This window comes from Thunnus thynnus, chromosome 15, assembly GCF_963924715.1.
Source record: "Thunnus thynnus chromosome 15, fThuThy2.1, whole genome shotgun sequence".
NCBI classification, from domain to species: Eukaryota; Metazoa; Chordata; class Actinopteri; order Scombriformes; family Scombridae; genus Thunnus; species Thunnus thynnus.
Window position 1 is genome coordinate 29,034,102 of NC_089531.1, and position 18,548 is coordinate 29,052,649.

Below are 18,548 nucleotides of genomic sequence, written 5' to 3' on the forward strand. Positions count from 1 at the left end.
TACTAACTTTAATATCTAAATAATTAATGCTAAAATGATACCAGAGAAACTGGAAAACATATCCAGCAATATTTCAGAACAAGGTTTCATATTTACACATTCTTATGAATGTTTATCATTTTTGAATTGTATAGATCCTTATTTGCTTGATGAAACCAGTTTGCTAACCAGTTACCCACTTAGTTTAGCAATCTGTCTGCTAACTACTTATGTTAGCAGTCTTTATGTTATAGGCCTTGCACTAAGCTATTAGCGTATTATCTTCAACACTGAGAGCATGATTATGCCCCAAGTCGAAGTAAGACAAGGAACATAGAATAAAAACAGATCCATCAATATGATTGTTTTCAGGTTTCACTCGGTATTTTTATGATGTTACTAATATATAATATATAATGTGCCATGTCTTGAAAACCACTGGACAAACATTACAGTCTAAAAACTCAATTATCACAATTTGAAATTTCAGATGGTGGGTGTTTTGATGGGGCCCAGTTGTCTCAGTTTGGTATGAAGGGGCCAACAGTGTCAGACTTTGAAAACCTTTATACTGGACAAACAGATAAAATTAATACAATTCAATACAGGCTTTAGCCTTCAATAGCACATTAGGGGCCCTATTTTCATGTTGGCACAAAGTCAGTGGGAAAAAGCCATTATCATTTTTATCATGTGGTGGTCCAGTTTTTTGCACTTGTTTGGTGATTTCTTGGCTCTAAGAACACCTGCTTGCGCCACTGTGGGTAGATTGGCACAGCTAACTTTGTGTTCATGCTGCTAAGGTAACACAGTGCAATTTTAGTGTTCATTTTAGCATGAAATTGTGCTTGTTTCTGCGTCCAGTTTCAGGACAGTAGGGTCCTAAGCCTGCAATCCCAATAGAACACAATTTCCTACTGTACAGCACAACAGCATTATAATGATTGCAGTGAGCTCTTACCTTTCTTGGCAGTCTGGTCCTGGCAGTTCTCATAGGTGCAGGGTCCCCAGGCGCTCCACAAAGACACCTCACACTCAACAGGACAGCTTATATGGCAGAGCTGGGTGGTGTTTGGGGGGATGCCCAAACACAGATCACTGTCCACTGGTCGCAATGCTATAGAGACACAAAAATATATCAATATTACACCAAGGAATATTCACTTAAGAGGTAACTATGGGACACACTGATACCCTGTAAGAATGATGATGCCAGGTTCCAAGCCAAGCTGAACGTGGGATCCTGAGGTGGTGGGTGAGTTGTTTCCTCTGCACCCCCAGAAATAAATACAGAATTTCTAGCTTACACATAAGGTATAAGGTAACCTTACATTCATTTTCAAAGCTGTGCACAGAGAGCCATGCATATATGCTGTGCAATAACTACAGTATTTCAACGCCAGTCTTGAATGCTATGTGAAATGTGTATGGATTAACAGAACAAACCACATAGATGTGAAAAAATTTTCAAAAGAAAAAAGACAGAAGTTGGTCTTTAGATCTCAGATAGCACTGTCTTCAGAATCCCATATCCCCACAGAAAAAAAAACCTCTCAGCTGAAAAATCAAAGACCAAAAAATGCAAACACGCTACTCTTTCATTCCACGGACCCCCAAAACCAGACAACTTTGAATCTACAAAGCTTTTATTATTTTCCCAGCACAGCAGGCCAGTCATCCATTTGGCCTGATTCTCGGCGGACCTCAGCTATAAACAGCTGTAGGTGACTCTCTGCAAGGTCATCAGGTTGATGAATCATTCTGGTTGTGCCACAACAGGACTCAGCCTCATTCACATGCAAATTGCCTTTGCTTGGCCGAAGGTGCATCCTTTAACAGTGTCGCTTTAATGTGCATACATGTGGCATGCCCTTGAGTGCCCATGTAACACAGGAGTCAGTGAAATGTCAAATGGTAAAATGTGATTAGGTGCTATTTCATTAAATAAATATCAAATATTTTCTAATTCTTTGATATAGTTTGATGTGTTATAGTCAGTTTTGGGTGTAATGTGTTACAAAGTAATATAAATAAATATACCCATATCATAGAGACAGCACACTGTGTAACATGTAGAGAAGAACTTCAAAAGGAGATTCTTGCTTGTGCTTTTCATTTATTGCCTATTTTTTACAATGTAACTTTGTAGAAAGGAGAAGGGGAACAACAGGTTATGGAGAGTCCCTTGGGAGCACTTCACTTGTGTCAGTAGCTCAGCTTTATCTCCGGCAAACACCCCCAACTCTGGGAGTGATGCCCAAATAAGGAAATGTGTGTCATGTAGCAGGTGGATGTGACTCCCCTAGTTGAGCCATAACAGCAGAACAGAGGAGAGAGACTGAGATAGTGATGTAACCAACCTGGTGTGCTGGTATTTGATGGTCTTTTTTTTCTTCCCAAAACCAAATGATTTTAAAAATATTTGTACAAAATAAATGTTAATAAAAAACCCACTATTTGTGCTTTGCCGAATAACATATTTGTATAACATAACAGTCCAGTAATGCTAGCAGCTCTGTGAGGCTGTACTTACATGTAAGCACAATGGTACTTTGGGATAAATACCAATGCAACATGCTAACATGCTCACAATGACAGTGCTACCACGCTGATGTTTAGCAGGTAATGTTTACTATGTTCACCATCTCAGTTAGCATGCTAACATTTGCTTGTGAACACAAATGAATGTCATTAGTTTTGCAGGTATTAACAACACATCCCATCCTAAATTTAGGACAGCTGCAGGACAAAAGATTCAATGAAAGAACAAAGCAGTGTGTCACACACTAGATTTTAACTCCCCCAAACTTTATTGTGACTTAAAGGAGCAACATTAACAATTATTAAGATATATTATTTGTATATATTTTGTGGAAAGTGTGACTGTTCTTTGTGATTTTTGTCAGATGCTGATAATGTATTTGATCTTGATTGTGTCAATTTCTGCCATAAATTGTACAAATAATGACTTCAGCATGATGTAACTAATTTGGTGTATAAATACATATCTTACTCTTTGTTATGTTGGCCATCCTACAGTTGTTGAGACATTTTGATCTGAACCAAAACTGTCAACCTGATGGTGTCAGGGAGTCAATCTGATTCACCATGAACGTCTGTAAAAGAATTTCATGGTAATACATCCAGTTAGCTGTTGTGATATTTCAGTCTGGACTGACTGGCCAACACTGCCATCTCTAAAGCCACCCTGCCAAATATGGGCAATTCTGATTATATTGGCAGAAAATATCAGCTATTCAAACCAAATTGCCAGTACTGGCTGTGAAAATGCCCTGTCACTGGAACGGGCCATAACTTACCACTGGGAGGTATTAAACAGAAGATTAGCAAATATGCCACTGCGCTAACAGGTGCTCAATTATAGCATCCAAATGACCTGTTGATGACGTTAATTCCAACACATCCATGTGTTGTCATGCTAACTGAACAATCAGAAATCCCATTTTTTATTTAAGCTTTGCAACCATGTGGTTCATTTAGAGGACAATAGCCTCTTTGTTCTCCTCCCTCCTTGTCCAGTCTGAGCAGCTCTCCACAAGCATAACAAAGGCTGATTAATGGACATCTCCACGCAGACTGACCTTGCTCAGGTAACTCTGTGCCAGATGGTCTAGGCTTCCCTGTGCTGCCCTTCCAGCCGCCAGCATAGGGACCTCAGAGGCTGCCACCCTGCGCTGCCATGTGCTGACTGCCATCAATAACCTGACTCCCAGTTCCTTTCTAGCTGAGGTTTCATGGCATCACAGTGGCACAGCTGTTATACAGCATGTCATGACTTGTTCCCTATAGGGTTTCGCATTGATCGGTACCAGTACAGGAAAAACAACTGATACAACTTATATTGGAGCACACTAACAGTGAAATATTTTGTTTTCTTCAAAAGGAAATGAGTAATGAAATGCCATCAGGGAAAAATAAAAAGCTGCTTGTGACAATCAAAAACACACTCTACTTGTGAATGTAGCATTGCAATAAACAGTGATGCTGTCAGCAGTAATCTTTGCATGACTGTGACAAAATTCATACTGAGTACTAGTATACTAAGCCTTTGCTTTCCAACTGCGAGTAAATCAAATTAAGAGTGAGCAGGGATCTGGGATAAGAGTAGCTCCCAGTAATCAAACTGGGAATAACATGTTCAGAGATATTATTGCCAGACTATTCTATCTCAGTCACTCTGGGATTTGCTAATCATCCTCAAAAGCAAATGATAAGATTACATCAACTTAATTGAGCTACAGATTCTCTCCACAGATTCTCTCAGCCACTTGGCTCATCATAATAAAATCAGGCACCGCATGCAATGACAGGAGAACTAGGAAACGATACAGTTACTGTGGTCTTGATAAGAACAGTCACACGTGAACATTACATTCAACAGCTGAGCTGAAGCCAATGCTGAAGTGAATGAGAAAAAAAAAACACTCAACTTCTCTCTTGAAATAGAAATCAGTGGCTTTTTTTTCACATGTTGGAGTCAAAATAGCCGTAATGTGAAATTGAAAGCTTAGAAAAGATCTAGTAAAGTGACCTTGATTGATGAAGTGAAGATGATTGATGTGATTATTAAGTGATGATTATTTCTAAGGTCAAGCAGGAAATTTCACACCCACGGTCTAAATAGTTTCCACTTCTTCTTATGTATCTTAAGGCTAATTTTGAGAATCATTGTTCCATTGAGGAAACATTTAACCTAACTGACAGATATCTAAGCCTTTGCTCATCCCTCCTCAGCTACACTCAGGCTTCCTCCTCTTTGCTCATATGTGGATATTCTGGCTTCAGTAACTGACTAGCACATTGTGTTATTTTGCAATTTCAGCTTATTTCATACTTTGGTTCGCAAACAACAACTGAACATTTTCCTTTTTCTACACCCTCTTTGATGCAAACTCTGTGCACAATTGGTGGCTAATATGCTAGTGTGAAAGATAGAGAGAGATAATGGACCAGATATTTCCCTTCCTCTGTCCAATCACCTGACATTATGCAAACACAGAGTCAATCAGATGCATCAATGGCCACCAAAAAGCCCTCTGCTGTTAATACTGCAGTGAAAGAATTGTAAGCAATGGCTAAAAGCAGAGTGTGAGAAAGTGTGCACATGAATATGTGGGATAGATAAAGACTCCAATTTACAGCATGGTGTGGCTAAGTTAGTGGGTAGCTGAAATTATACATGACATGATAGCACAGAACCTGTCTGAGAGTAAGGACAGGTGCAGGGTGAAAAGAAGGAGGAGGATGTGGTGCTGCAGCTGAGCTGGTAGAGCTTCTCATTCATCACATTGATTCAACATTTCCTTTTTCTCGCTTTTCTCCTTCTGCCACCATCCTTTGTTAGTGACACCTTGAAGCCAAATCGAGTCACTTTTCACCTGTCATAATACCTTCATTAATGTCACCGTGCTTCCACCCAAAAACACTTTCCATAACAATTACTGTGTTAACACGTAGGCAGGATGGCTTGGCTTGGAGCTGCAGCCACAGTTTCCTATCTCCTCCTGACAATATATGTACAGTAAAGGCAAATAGTAGAAAGTGTGAGACTCACTGCTGTTAACAAAATTGGCACTGTGGAATCTCGACACTGAGTGATGAAAGTGTGTGGCTGGTTGTGAGCAGCTGATCTGAATAATTTCTAGCAGCAGACGCCGGTTCATCCTCCCTGGCCAGATGGACTGAGACTTATTGTGTCAGTGCTGGATAAGCATGGGCGTGCTACCAGGTCAATTCCAGCCTCTGTGCACCCAGTAATGCCACCAATTTAGGTGAAAGCTCATATTTCATCTCCTATCCTCTCCGTGCGTGTGGCTTTTGCACGTACATTAGCATATTCATACAGCGCAGTCCCAGATTTAATATGAAGGAGAAACTGCTTTAATTCTCCTCTCTGGTTCACATGTGGCTGCTAAAGCAAGGGGAGGATATCAGTGACTGTGTGCTGAGCTGGAACAGATGACATGACTTTAGTGTGTGTGTGTGTGTGTGTGAAATGCAAGCCTGAGCAGATGATTCAAAAGCTCATAAACAACTTTTTTTGTCCGCTATAGATGTGATTTGGGGTTGTTTTTAACTATCCTGTTTGAAAACGTGCTATTAAAAATGTCAATTTCCTCCATAAACCCAAGAAGATGTTGCTACTCACCACCTCTTCCTCCTCCTCCTCCTCCTCCTCCTCCCTGGTGTTTATTTGTTTGTTTGTTTGTGTTTGAGCTGATAACAGCTCTGCATGAATTCTGTCTTGCATGAAGATTAAACTTTGCAGTTTCTATTGCAGAACTGGAATTTAGCCACAGATTACCTTAAAACTGTATTCTACTACAAAGCAAACTGCTTTGTGGAGCAAAGCAGTTTTCCTGCCAAATCCATTCATAGTTCACTCTTCTTGGTTGAGGTCTTTGTTTAAAGTAATCATAATAATGCCTCAGAATCACTGTTTGTATTTTAAACTATAATAATACTACAGCTATAGAGCATATTTTTCTAACCCATTTTTCAAAAGATGATATAAGCGTTTTGAAATCAGCATCTAAGTCTTCTGAGAAAAGTTGTTAATGAACAAAGTTAATTATTATAGCTGATATTGTGGACCTGCAACATAACAAAAACTCCTATAATGTCCCTGTAATACCTCCATACTGTACTGATTAATAGTACACGTCACTAGATGTCACAACTGGCAACAAAGGTCAGTCTTGGTGGAGTCTAACATGACTTATATGTAGATAAAGTAGTGACAAAGTAAAACTAAAAATCCAATACATGGTGCATAAGGCAGATGAAGACTGGATGGAATATAGCAATACAAGAGAAGAGTAGATGGAAGAAAGGCATGCTGGGAAAGTCACCTTCTTTGCTCCTGAGTGAGCCAAGGTTGGATGGTGTATCCATGCTGGTCTGGACACAGTAAACCTCCCGAGTCTGAATCCCGCCTCCACACAACCCTGTTTGGTTTCCACGCCGACGGTCCTGCTGGCTGAGCAGCACATCCACCCTGCACTCTGTCCACTCTGTGGTCTTCCAGCTGTAACTGAGGACAGAGGTGGAAAAAAGAAGAGTTAGTCTAAGAGGAAAGGAGATCTATCATTTTGTGCTGTTGAGGTGCTGTTGAGTTGCTGCCATACAGACTATTGACTATTGATCTGGTCCAAATTCTATTTATATTGACCAGGTGTATAATATGAAGCTAGAGCAGTCAGATGAAAGGTCACTGGTTATTAAGTTTCATTGCCTGGGACATGCCATGAGTTTAACAAAAAATATATTTACATTTGAAAGATTTGCTAATTTTAGATGGCAAACATCCATATATGTCATGTATATTTGGCTTTACCAACACAAAATGATGACAGAATTTTTTTTATGTAATTTGGTGTTAATTATAAGTAAAACAGAGGCAATGTTTCCAGACGAATTTCCTTTAAAACTGCTAAAATTGTCATAACTAGCTAAACAGACAGATGTTTGTTTAAACTCAAGTAAATGTCCATTTATTAATGCAAGCTTAACTCTCCATATTTGTTGAATTGTATGCTTCCCTCTTTACAAACTTTACATTTTTTTTCAGCTGACCTGCTGTGCACTGACTAAAAAACTCTCTAAGTTACACTAGCAATTAGTTAGAAGTTAAAATTCACTATACCAAGTGTTGGAAAATGCTATTGCCTTGTAAAACCAAATTATATAGTTCTTTCCAGGGATTTTCCTAAGAATGCACAGTTACATATCAGTTGCTTTCTAGGAAATTACCAGGGAACTATGGAGGAAAAAGTACAATAAAACATTACCAAAATCATGAAAAAAGTGTAGGTAAGGTTGTACTGCTATCATTTGCAGAGCAAAGACTTAATTCAGATAATAATTGCGATTAACATCTTGATATTTTGTCCATCTTTAATAACATTATGTTGACAGAACTAAGGAGGCTGAATTCCACACACACACTAGAATTATCTTTTTAAAGAAGGGTGCAAGAAATGTTTGGATGCATTTTAGATTTAATAACTTAATAATTATCTTTGGAAGAGGAGGGTAAATAATTTTATGAATATTTCAAATGTCATCACCCAGAGACTAACACTGGCAAAAGCAAACACTCCAGCAGTAACCAATGAGTTAGCCACATACACTGCCGAACTTCAGCCAACTCAGATCGGTGTAGAAAATAACTTGGTCATGGTCTGTTTCATTGTAAGACCTGTGGCTGTACAGTGTTGTGGATAACAATGGGATTCCTTCACAGTACTGTTGCAGTGGAGAGTGTCCAGTATTTTCAACCGTGAGGGACATAGCATCAGTACCAGCACAGCAGAACACTTTTTTTTTTCTTTCCAGAACATGCAGACCAGTGTTTAACAATACATACAGTATTAGATTCTAACATGCTTCCAAATTATTGCATTTCAGTCAGAGACACTTATGACAAGGAACTGACCATTTCTGGCAAATGATTACACAGTTAGATTTGGTGGAAAAGGCTCTGCTATTTGAGGAAACTCTCAAAGAATCTGAGCAGTGACAAGTATTCAGCTTAGAGAGCTGATCCGCCTAATAAACGTGCATGAACATTCAGTCTTAGTTAAAATCTTAGTTAATCGGGGTGTTGGAGGGAGCTACAGCAATAAACTGCGCTGGCAGGAGCATAATCCGTAGAGTGAACTGTGACAGTGTCAGCTTAAAATGTCTGCCCTGTACACCTGCATGGATATGATTGGATGTTACCAGCCACACAGCTGGGGCCAGTGGTGGTAGAAGTACTCAGATCATTTACTTAGGTAAATGTACCATTACAGCAATGAAAAAATACACCATTACAAGTAAAAGCCCTGCATGAAAAATCCAGCTTAGTAAAAGTATTATGAGCTTGATGTAGTTAAAGTATTGCAGTGAAACTAATGGTTTGGTCCCTCTGACTGATATATTATTATATATGACATCATTAGATTATTAATAGTGAAGCATCAGTGTTAGAGCAGCATGTTACTGTTGTAGCTGCTGGAGGTGGAGCTAGTTTCAACTACGTTATATACAGTTAGCTAGTTTAGTCCAGTGGTTCCCAACCAAGGGGTCGGGCCCCTCCAAGATGAGATTATTAATGAGAGAGGAAAGAAGAAAAAACAAAGTTCTGATACAAAAATCTGTTTTCAGTTTTTGGACATTTTCTCTAATCTTTGATTTTTGCTGAAATATTGGATCATTTGAACATTTATTGAAATGAAAGCATGTGAGAAGTTTATAGGGAAAGATCACTATTTGGTGGAGCTGTTAACAACTCATAGACATCTGAAGTGTGACCCCGACTACACACTGCTTTTTGTAAGACGTCAAAAGCCAAAAAGGTTAGAAACAATGTGTATGTATTTTAAAAGCTTCTTATATTATCCATTTTGTCAAAAGTATGAATAAGAAAGTAGCATCCAATGGAAATACTCAAGTAAAGTACAAATACCTCAAAATTGTCCTGTACTTGAGTTACTTCCACTGCTGATGCCAATCATCTGAAACAAACGCGACTTCAGTGTGCTTTCAAATGATTGGCTCTGCCTGAACTAACACTATGCTCCATTTTTTCAAAAAAAGCTAACTACAGGACCCGTCAACTTAACTGCTCATTGGACTAAAAACATGACTGAATGGTTCAGCACACTGTGCAGTAGAGTAAAGCCTTAAAATACTGTCCTCTCATCTTTTTTATTGAATCAAGAATCAATTCTGAAAGGAACTCTGCTTATAATTCTCTTCATTTTGCATAACCAGAGGCATTCTGAGCAGACCTCGCCACCCAGAGGACCCATTTCACAGTTAAAGTTGAACAATGTCCTCGACTTTCTGGTGCCTGAGGAAATACAACAAATTTGTCACTTGTGCTAATAAATTCTACACACAATGCTCATATCCCTGTACCTCCACCTTCTATTTGTGGTCTTTTTCCTGTGTCATTTTGCACCTTGTCATTCTACCAATCTGTCATCTAAATCCTCTTAGACAATTAATCTGTCTGTTTTCTCCTCTCTGTATTTCTTGTCTTATTTATTTGTCTTCTCTCTGTAGTTTGAAGTCTGACGCTTTTGTTGAGCTACATTTTCTCTTCAAAAATGTGTCATTTGCTTTGCTTCTGTTTGCATTATTAGACTCATCTTGGATATAAATAGGAATAACTTACCAAATACAGCACATCTAGCTTGTGCTCTGTATTGACCAATTATACTCAAGGGTATTTGTATAGAAGACTTGATCTTTTTTCAATATTTTATGTCAATTATAATATAATTAAACACATAATCCCAAAAGAGATTGTGTCATGGAGAAGCCAAAGACAACTCATTTTATCGATGTTTTGTCATAACTCAGTGTGGATGGCTTTTTCCAGGCAATGAAAAAAATTGGTTATGCCTGGTTGAGCTGGGATGGCGAGCATTGTTAGAAAGACTTTTACATTATTGACCTTAGAACTCTGTTTACAATACGCCTCAGGATTTGCAATTTAACCAGAGTGTCCACCGAGAGCTCTCTAAGACAAGATTTTTTAAGCTGAAAGGCGGTTGTTAATTGCAGCAGCTATTCATAGAAGGGTTTGTGTCTGGTTACTGAATTGGCAGCAGTCTGCTTCAGCAATAATGCATTGTGGTTCCCACCCTGAGGTCAGAAAATGTAAACCCTGCCTCCATCTCTGCTGATAATGGAATTCATTTGAGGTCGCCAATGAAAGGCTCCATATTCATGAGCAAGGTCTCTCTGTCTCTCAGCACTGCTGCGGGACAACGGGGCCCCTGGGAGAGCATTGCATCTTGGGGCTTTAAGTTGCCCAGATGGGGACACTCAAACAGAGCAATTCTTCAGCACTATGGACAGAGCTGCTGCCTCTCTTCCTGCTGTCTGTCAAACAGACGGCAGCAGCAGTCGATGGGCATTGATTTACTGTTTCACATTATGGCTGATTTACTCTGCCCATAAAACGTACCAATAAAATGAGGATGACTTTTTGCATTATATACATGGGTCATAGAGAGCTTTAACTTTAACTTCCAGGTTTGGTACTAGAAGTATGAAAAGCTGATTTAACAATAACAATGACATTTGTCATAATTATATTTACTAAACATCCAGCCCTACAACTGCATGTGGTTAACTCCATTTGTATAGGAAATACAGTCTGTGCGTTATTGCTGTTTATTTCCCACTCACAAGACAAACAACACAAGCTCAACAATTGTTTCCTATATTAGTCAACATGGGGCCCTCAGGTGGACTTAAGGTTTTAAGGCACCAACCATGACCTCCAACATCCCTGGTTTAAGTCCAGCTAGAGACCTCTGTTGCATGTCATTCCCCATTCGTCCCTTCCCTCTCACTTCCTGTCATCTCTCCACTGTCAACTACAGATGTGGTAGAATAACCATATTGGTGCAGAAATCCCTGTGACCAGATTACTATTCCGAGGGAACAGATTAGTAAACACAGCAAGTTTGACCTGCTGAGGCAGCCTGTTAAACCTCCTTTCTACCCAGTCCTGCTCTCTGTGATTGTGAGTTTTAATCCAGCCCAATTCATATTATAGTTGTTGTCAGTTATTTTTCTGTCACTGTTGTCAGATCAGTATGAAATTTGATTTCATACTGTCCAGATATCTTAACAGCAGACACAGAAAAATTTGCACTTGAGAACAACTATAATATGAATTCAGCTCAATTAAAACACAGCATGTGTGATCAAAGAGAGCAGGACAACCCGGAATGGAGGTTTGAGGTTGTGTTTTATTTATTTTTTATTAATGTGATGAAAGAATTGTTAAAACATTGTTTGCACCTAATTTTTTGATTGGATCATGGAAAGTTATTTTATATATTTGTATAGTGATATTTACATCAATAAATTAACTAACTTGCTGTATATCTCATCTGATAAAATACATCAACGTTTTACTTTATTTTGTTTTCTCATAAAGTGACACAAACATAGATGTCTAAATCATCCATGTGAGCCCAGCGTTGGATATCATTTGCTCAAGTGCTCCGTGTTCAGTGATAAAAGCAAGGCTGCAGTTATACAGTCATTATCATGCCTAGAAAAGTTAAATGAAACAAGCGTTTATCACATCCTTCTGCTTGGTAGAAAAGATATCTTAGTGATAGCTGTTGACAGCCTGGCGTGTGGATTCTGAGTAACCAGTTCATTGTTTCTGAAGAGGATAAACATATTGAAGGAAAGGTGTACATTAGATGGATAACAACACTTACACAATGCAGGGTGGCACTGCGTCTCCCTGGGGGCTGCAGGGCTCCTTCTCCTCCAGGTCTGGACACTCTGCTCCTTCATTGATTGGGAACTGGCTGACTTTTCGGGTGCGAGTGCGCTCACCCTTGGGCCCGTTGGGATCGTAGCACTCCTTGGAGCAAGCCGACCATTCAGACCAGTCAGTCACATCACAGTCTTTGGTCATGACGCAGGCCTGGTAGGTCACAGGCAGTGACTCCTGAGAGCACAGGCTGGAGATAATAAAGACAAAAAACAATACCAGAAGATTTAATATGGTAGCTGTTGATTCTTTAACTATTATTGCAATTTTGCATTAAAATATTGAGTTCAATTCAATATTTTATTGCCACGTCAACACAGTTGACAGGAATTTGCCTCAGAAAAGCTGTTAAAAACAGACAAAAAACACACAATAAGTAAACAAACAGTCAACCAGAGCATATAAGTGTTAATCTAAGTTGGATATGTACTTTTTAAATGTATGTTGTTTATTGTTCATACCGAAGAATCAATCAGTGCCATGTTGATTAAGTATTGCAAATACTATTGTGAGGTTGTGGCCTGTTATTGACTTTGTTATTATTTCAGTCATAACTTGGGCTGATGTGTTTTGAGTTGCATGTATTATAACCTATGTTTGCTTATTTTGTCTTGGGTTTAGTTATGATTATTTATATATGTTTATTATGGTTTTCTAACTTTTTTGCATGTATTGTTTTGAATTTTAGTGGGTATGGTTTGTTTCAATTTCCACTTGGCCACAGCCTGTCACACTTAATGACAGACTAATAACTAATAAGAGACTTAATTCCTTTTCATCCCATATCTATTGAGCTTCTATCTTTTTATTATCATTTTACACAATGCCTTGGTTTTAGGGTAATAGTTTTATAACCTTGCATTGTGCATTCTTTATTTATTGAGTAATTTGTGAATAAATTATTCACTTCGAGTCCGTCTCCTTGGGTAATTTCTACTGCTCAACCCTGTTAGGACAGACATACAAGAGTCCTAGGCTCTCTCTTAGGTGGCGTTGCCATTTAATGAACCTCTTTCCCCGGCTACACTATCACCAAAAGCAGCCAATGCTAATACAAAACAGCAGCAACAATATGATACATTTTAAATGGAAAGATCTGTCTTTAAAGAATGGAACTGTCATGAAGTGAATGCAGCAGATGGACCCAAACGCAGAAGACTGCAGGCAGGATCAGATCCAGAAATTATTGATTGAATACTCAAAAGACTCAAAAGACACACGAGACACTGAGAACAGGAACACTGACCAGATACACAGACAACTCAACCAAGACTGAACTGAAAACTGGACTATAAATACACAGGGTCTGATTACAAACTGAACACAGGTGAGTGAAACACATGAGGCAATCAACAAAGGTGGGAAAACACAGGAAGTAAAGGTAACAAAACACAAGGAGAAAACATTTCAAAATAAAACAGGGACTAAATTGATCAAACAACAAGAAACAGGTGACACAACACAAGGGCAGACTGGGTAAGATACTAGGAGCAGGGCAGGGCTAACGAGGGTAATGCAGGGCAGGTGAGAAAGGAAAGTGTGGAGGGAAAGGCACGCACACACCACACACACACACACACAGAACGGGAGGCAGAGGAAACACTAGGAAGACAGAGAACAGACCAGCCAATAAAAGAAAACCAAAGTAACACCAAGTCAGAATGTCCCAGAATACAAAACTCAAGTACACATCACTACAGTCTAACTGAGAATGCCAGAAAGTCTTTTAAAGAGAAGTCAAATAACAAATGATCTAAACCAAATGTCCAGGCAACAGAAGTGTAACACAGAAAACCCAAAAGAACAAAAACACAGAGTCCAAACACAACAGAAAGTCCTGGCAGGATGTTACAGGAACAGTGTTGGACATCTAAAATACAGTGTTGTAATACTTGAGAACTCCAACACATTCAGACCTACGTTTTAATAATACAGGTCCCAGAGCTCAGTTTAAAATGCAGCTGAGTTTATTGAACAATTCCAGCCAAATGCTAATGTTTAGTGGTAATGCAAGAAATAGTGTGGGTGAGTACTTCATCCCAATTTCAAGTGGGATACCAAAGTTCTCGTTTTGTCCCAGACCTGCAATTAATGTTCCTTTCCCGCACTGTAATCGAATGTTTTAGTTAGTTAGGCAAACCTGAACCATATCTTAAAAGGGAACTGATTTTACACATCAGCATCCAGTTTCCAGGTGTGACAAGCGATGTCACTTGAGTCAGTGTTGGTTATGGTTAAAGACTATAAGTGTGAAAATAAAAAAAATCTGCAGAGTTAGAAAGACAGAAACATAACACACCTGAATCTCCCAAGAAACTGTTGGCCATGCACAGATATTGTGGAAAGAAGGGATTTTAAAAAGTGGTTTTGCTGTATAGTCCAGTATCAGCATTTTTGTCTGGTAAGAGGGTTACAAAATGACACCTGTATCTACCACTGGGGTCAGCAAACACACCTTGAGCAACTACTCTGTCAGAATTGCAAAAGAAGAAGAAGAGCAACTATCTTTTTACAGTGAAACCCAAGAAACGATGGGCTGAGAGGATTCATTGTGTTACATTGTTTTATTGAGGAAGACAAAAGAAGACAGTAAGCACTGTTGTCTGACACAGTGATGCATGGACTCGCTGTCATTTGTTCAGTACGTACATGCAACACTTTCTGTGAATCCCTTGTTTATGGGCACATCATTTGAATACCATACAGGACAGGGCCGCTCTGCCAGTGGCATAAAAGCTTGAAATAATGCTGGACATAAAAAGTATCAAAAGTTGGGTTCTATATGGTAAGAGTCTTAAGCTTTATAACTGTGAATGCCTATAAATCATGCAATTTTAGCCTAGAAAATATACAAAAAACAATGGGGAATATTAAACAGAAATAGAAAAAGCAAGAAAACTAAATTAAGCATGAAAGTTGTGAAACTTACATGACTAAAACATATGAATTCACTGCCATCCTTTGAGAAGACACTTTGACATTATTAGATCCACAGAAAGCAATATTTCTTAAAATGCCTCTCTATTCACAGAGAGGGTTTGTAAGAGGCAAATAAGGCGAGTGTAGGGATTACAAAGATATAAAAGAGTGGTGAAATACTGCTGTTCATCCCACAGCTTTTCTTTGTCAGCCAGTATGATAAACTGGGTTTGAAAGTTGTTCATTACAAACCCAAACAATTTGTTATCCACATTTTCAGTGTCTGCTTCACAGCACCATGGCTTTGTTTGATGATGGGATTGCTGTGGAGTTGAAAGACATTTGTTTTCCTCTGTGTGTTTTGTGGAAGCTGATAGGCCATTTGGGATAATGACACACTGCTTCTCTTCTCTTTTAGTCTCAGCAGTTTAATTTTTCCTCAACTACCATGAACTTCTGGAGGTTTTCTGCAGCTTTGTGTATGAACTGTCTGGTCTTTTAGGTTTTTTTCTGTCTATTTTTTGTTTTTTAGCTTTGTATCATTGAGGCTCTTTCTCAACACCCTGCTATGATAACATCAGAACAGATGTGTCTAGACATGAGTATGGCAATGTGAAGCTTTACAGAAACAGAATGTAACACTTTGCACTTTGATGTAATTTTGACAAAGATTTCTCCCCCAGCTGTTGCTGTCATCATATCTTTTCTATTATTTTCTCTAGAGAGGCTGAGACAAAGTTATCAGATAGCTGCAAAAATTTACTGTTAAAGAAGGTCAAAGCAGACTGCTATAGTGGCCCCTAGAGGCTGCAGTGGAGACTACACCCCTCAATATGTAAACATGGGCAGAATAAAAATCATACTCCTGAGACTTACAAGTAATAGTTTGAAAAAGAGATGAACAACAGCAACAAACCCTGCCTACTTTTATACCTCCACACAGCTAGCCAATCACTGCAAGGTAGGTAGGATTGTTGGTTTCACAGTAACAAAACTATCAGATGCAGCCTGACTGTCTTCACTAGAAAAACGTGAATATCAGTCATTTTAGCAAGCGCACAAAAGCGGCATGTTTACGCTCAAGTGACAGCGACCCTCTGTCAGCCATAGTAAGTATGACTGTTGTAAGTCGTAAGCAAAGAAATAAGTAGTGTGACGTTATTATCGAGTCACAAAGCAATAGGAGGATATCAGGGTGGATGGATGGTTCGACAAAATGTCAAGGTTGGTTTCTTTAAACCATGGCTGCAGTCGTTCCTTTACCACAACCAAGTGGTTATTATTGTAACCATGATGACAAAGCTCCCCTAACCTTAAGGAAGTAGTAATTTAACACAAAATATGATCTTTCCCTAACCCTAAGTTGGTTCTGTGCCAAAAACGAACCCAACATCAACCTGAGCAATGTACAGTTAGAAAATGGCCCTGTTGGTAGTGGCATCAGATCAGAAAATGCTTATATACTGAATGTCATGCCGGGAAGGCATGGACCAATGGCATATTTCGTCATTTAATTTGAAGGAGTTTGGTGCCCAAAACATCTTCTCTCCAACTAACTGTCAATGCTGGTTTACTGTAACCATGACCACCATGTTTCCCTAACTTTAAGCAAATAGTTAGTTGCCTAAACTTAACCTTAATCATAAGGAGGTAGATCAGAAAACGTTTGCATGAATAATTTTTGGAATGCTAACTTGAGTCATTTTCAAGGGCACCGCCTGACTTACTTCTGTTATTTTGTTGTTTTTTTTATGAGAACTTCTTTATCTAAAATTAAAATGAAATTATTTGGTTAAGATTAAGGAAAAATCACTGACTGGTCGTTAATGAAAACCAACATGCACTGTTGGTAGAAAACATTTCCCATGTCAAAGTCACACTTTATGTTGACCCAACTGTCCACCATGACCTCCTCCCTCAAGTCATAATCCACAAGGCTACAAGACGTCCATGTCAGGAAACCATGTAGGTCATTTGAAGCGTTTGAAGAAATGGCCAATGCTGTTGTTTTTCTTGTGAGATTAGTATTGTAGCTGTCAGGATATCTTGCATCCCACCATAGTGTTGGACAGATGCTCCTGGCAGAGCAAAAATTCAGCTTTCAAAATGAGGACTCTGACTTTTATTCCATATTTTTTTCATAAAAAACATTGTTATTGTTATACTCTTGGCAGTGTGTTGAACTGCTTGTTCACTGAAATGAGTTTGGCTGTTCCAATATTAACATAAAAATGTTTCACTGTTCATGTTTTCTACTGCAAATATATTGAAAAATATTTTAAACAGCATGTCTTTCTTTTCACCTTTAAACACTTGATAAAGGTCCAGTGGAGTTTGTAGTTCATCATCATTTTAAAGCCTGTGCACTTGGAGATAATTAGCAGTTTAAGCCAACACATAAAATTAGAGATTCATACGGATGGCTCCAACTGTAAATAAACTTGATCCTGGGCTGCAGCCAGCATTAATACGGTCATCACTATCAACTAAGCCTCTTTGAAGCTTTCAGCCATCTGTGCATTCAGTGAGTAGCTGAGAAACAAGTATGGATATGTGCCTGTCTTTTGGATAAATATTCCAAAGTAAATATTAATCCGATTGTATGTCATGCAAACATAATATTCTACTTGAACACTGGAAATGACAAGTGGCATTTGCTTGAAGTTTGAATGATTTATGTCTTCTGACCTTCTCTTAGGCATTAAAAGGAAATGTATCACAAGAGCCTTGATTTTCTCAGGATGTAATGGACGCTGCTCAGTGGCCTCTATTAAAGCAGAGCGAGCACAGTGAGACAGAATGAGGCCATTCATCTCCTAACAAAGAACATGGCTCTCAGACACCACATGGATATTGACCTCACTGGAGAAAAACATGTATAGAGGCTGTACATCTTTGGATGGCTCTCACAGTGGAACTTCAACTAATGTGTCCGGTGTTATTGAGGGAAGCAGCTATGCTACTATATGTACACTGAAGAAGTGGAACTGAAAAAAATGAAGTGGAACATTCGCTAATTGAAACAGACAGCAAATTTCTTCACAACCTTTGGCATTAGTACTGAGGCCCCGCATTGTGGCATTATAAATTATTCATAGATATCATTAACAAGTCTATATTATGTTATGACAATGAAAGAACCACACATGGTCACTTATTGCACAAAAGCCTTCATGTATGATTTTAAATATTCCCAATTAGCTAGGACTGAATATTAGATTCAAGACAACAGAGACAACAGAGAAACAACTGAAAGCTTGCAGGAATTCACAACCCATAAAGTATGACTGAGTGTTATGACTTGTGACACTTGAAGTCACTGAGAGCCATA

General features: G+C 38.8%; 1 protein-coding gene across 1 annotated transcript in view; it reads right to left on the bottom strand.

Moving 5' to 3' along the window:
• thsd7aa (thrombospondin, type I, domain containing 7Aa) overlaps nt 1-18,548 on the bottom strand; it is a 174,251-nt gene that overhangs the window by 82,149 nt on the left and 73,554 nt on the right. Inside the window, exons 3-5 of the mRNA XM_067611663.1 lie at nt 12,240-12,488; nt 6,852-7,033; nt 941-1,096 (exon numbers count right to left, since the gene is read on the bottom strand). Of these exons, the coding sequence (XP_067467764.1) occupies nt 941-1,096; nt 6,852-7,033; nt 12,240-12,488 (587 nt within the window). The remainder of the gene's footprint in view (nt 1-940; nt 1,097-6,851; nt 7,034-12,239; nt 12,489-18,548) is intronic.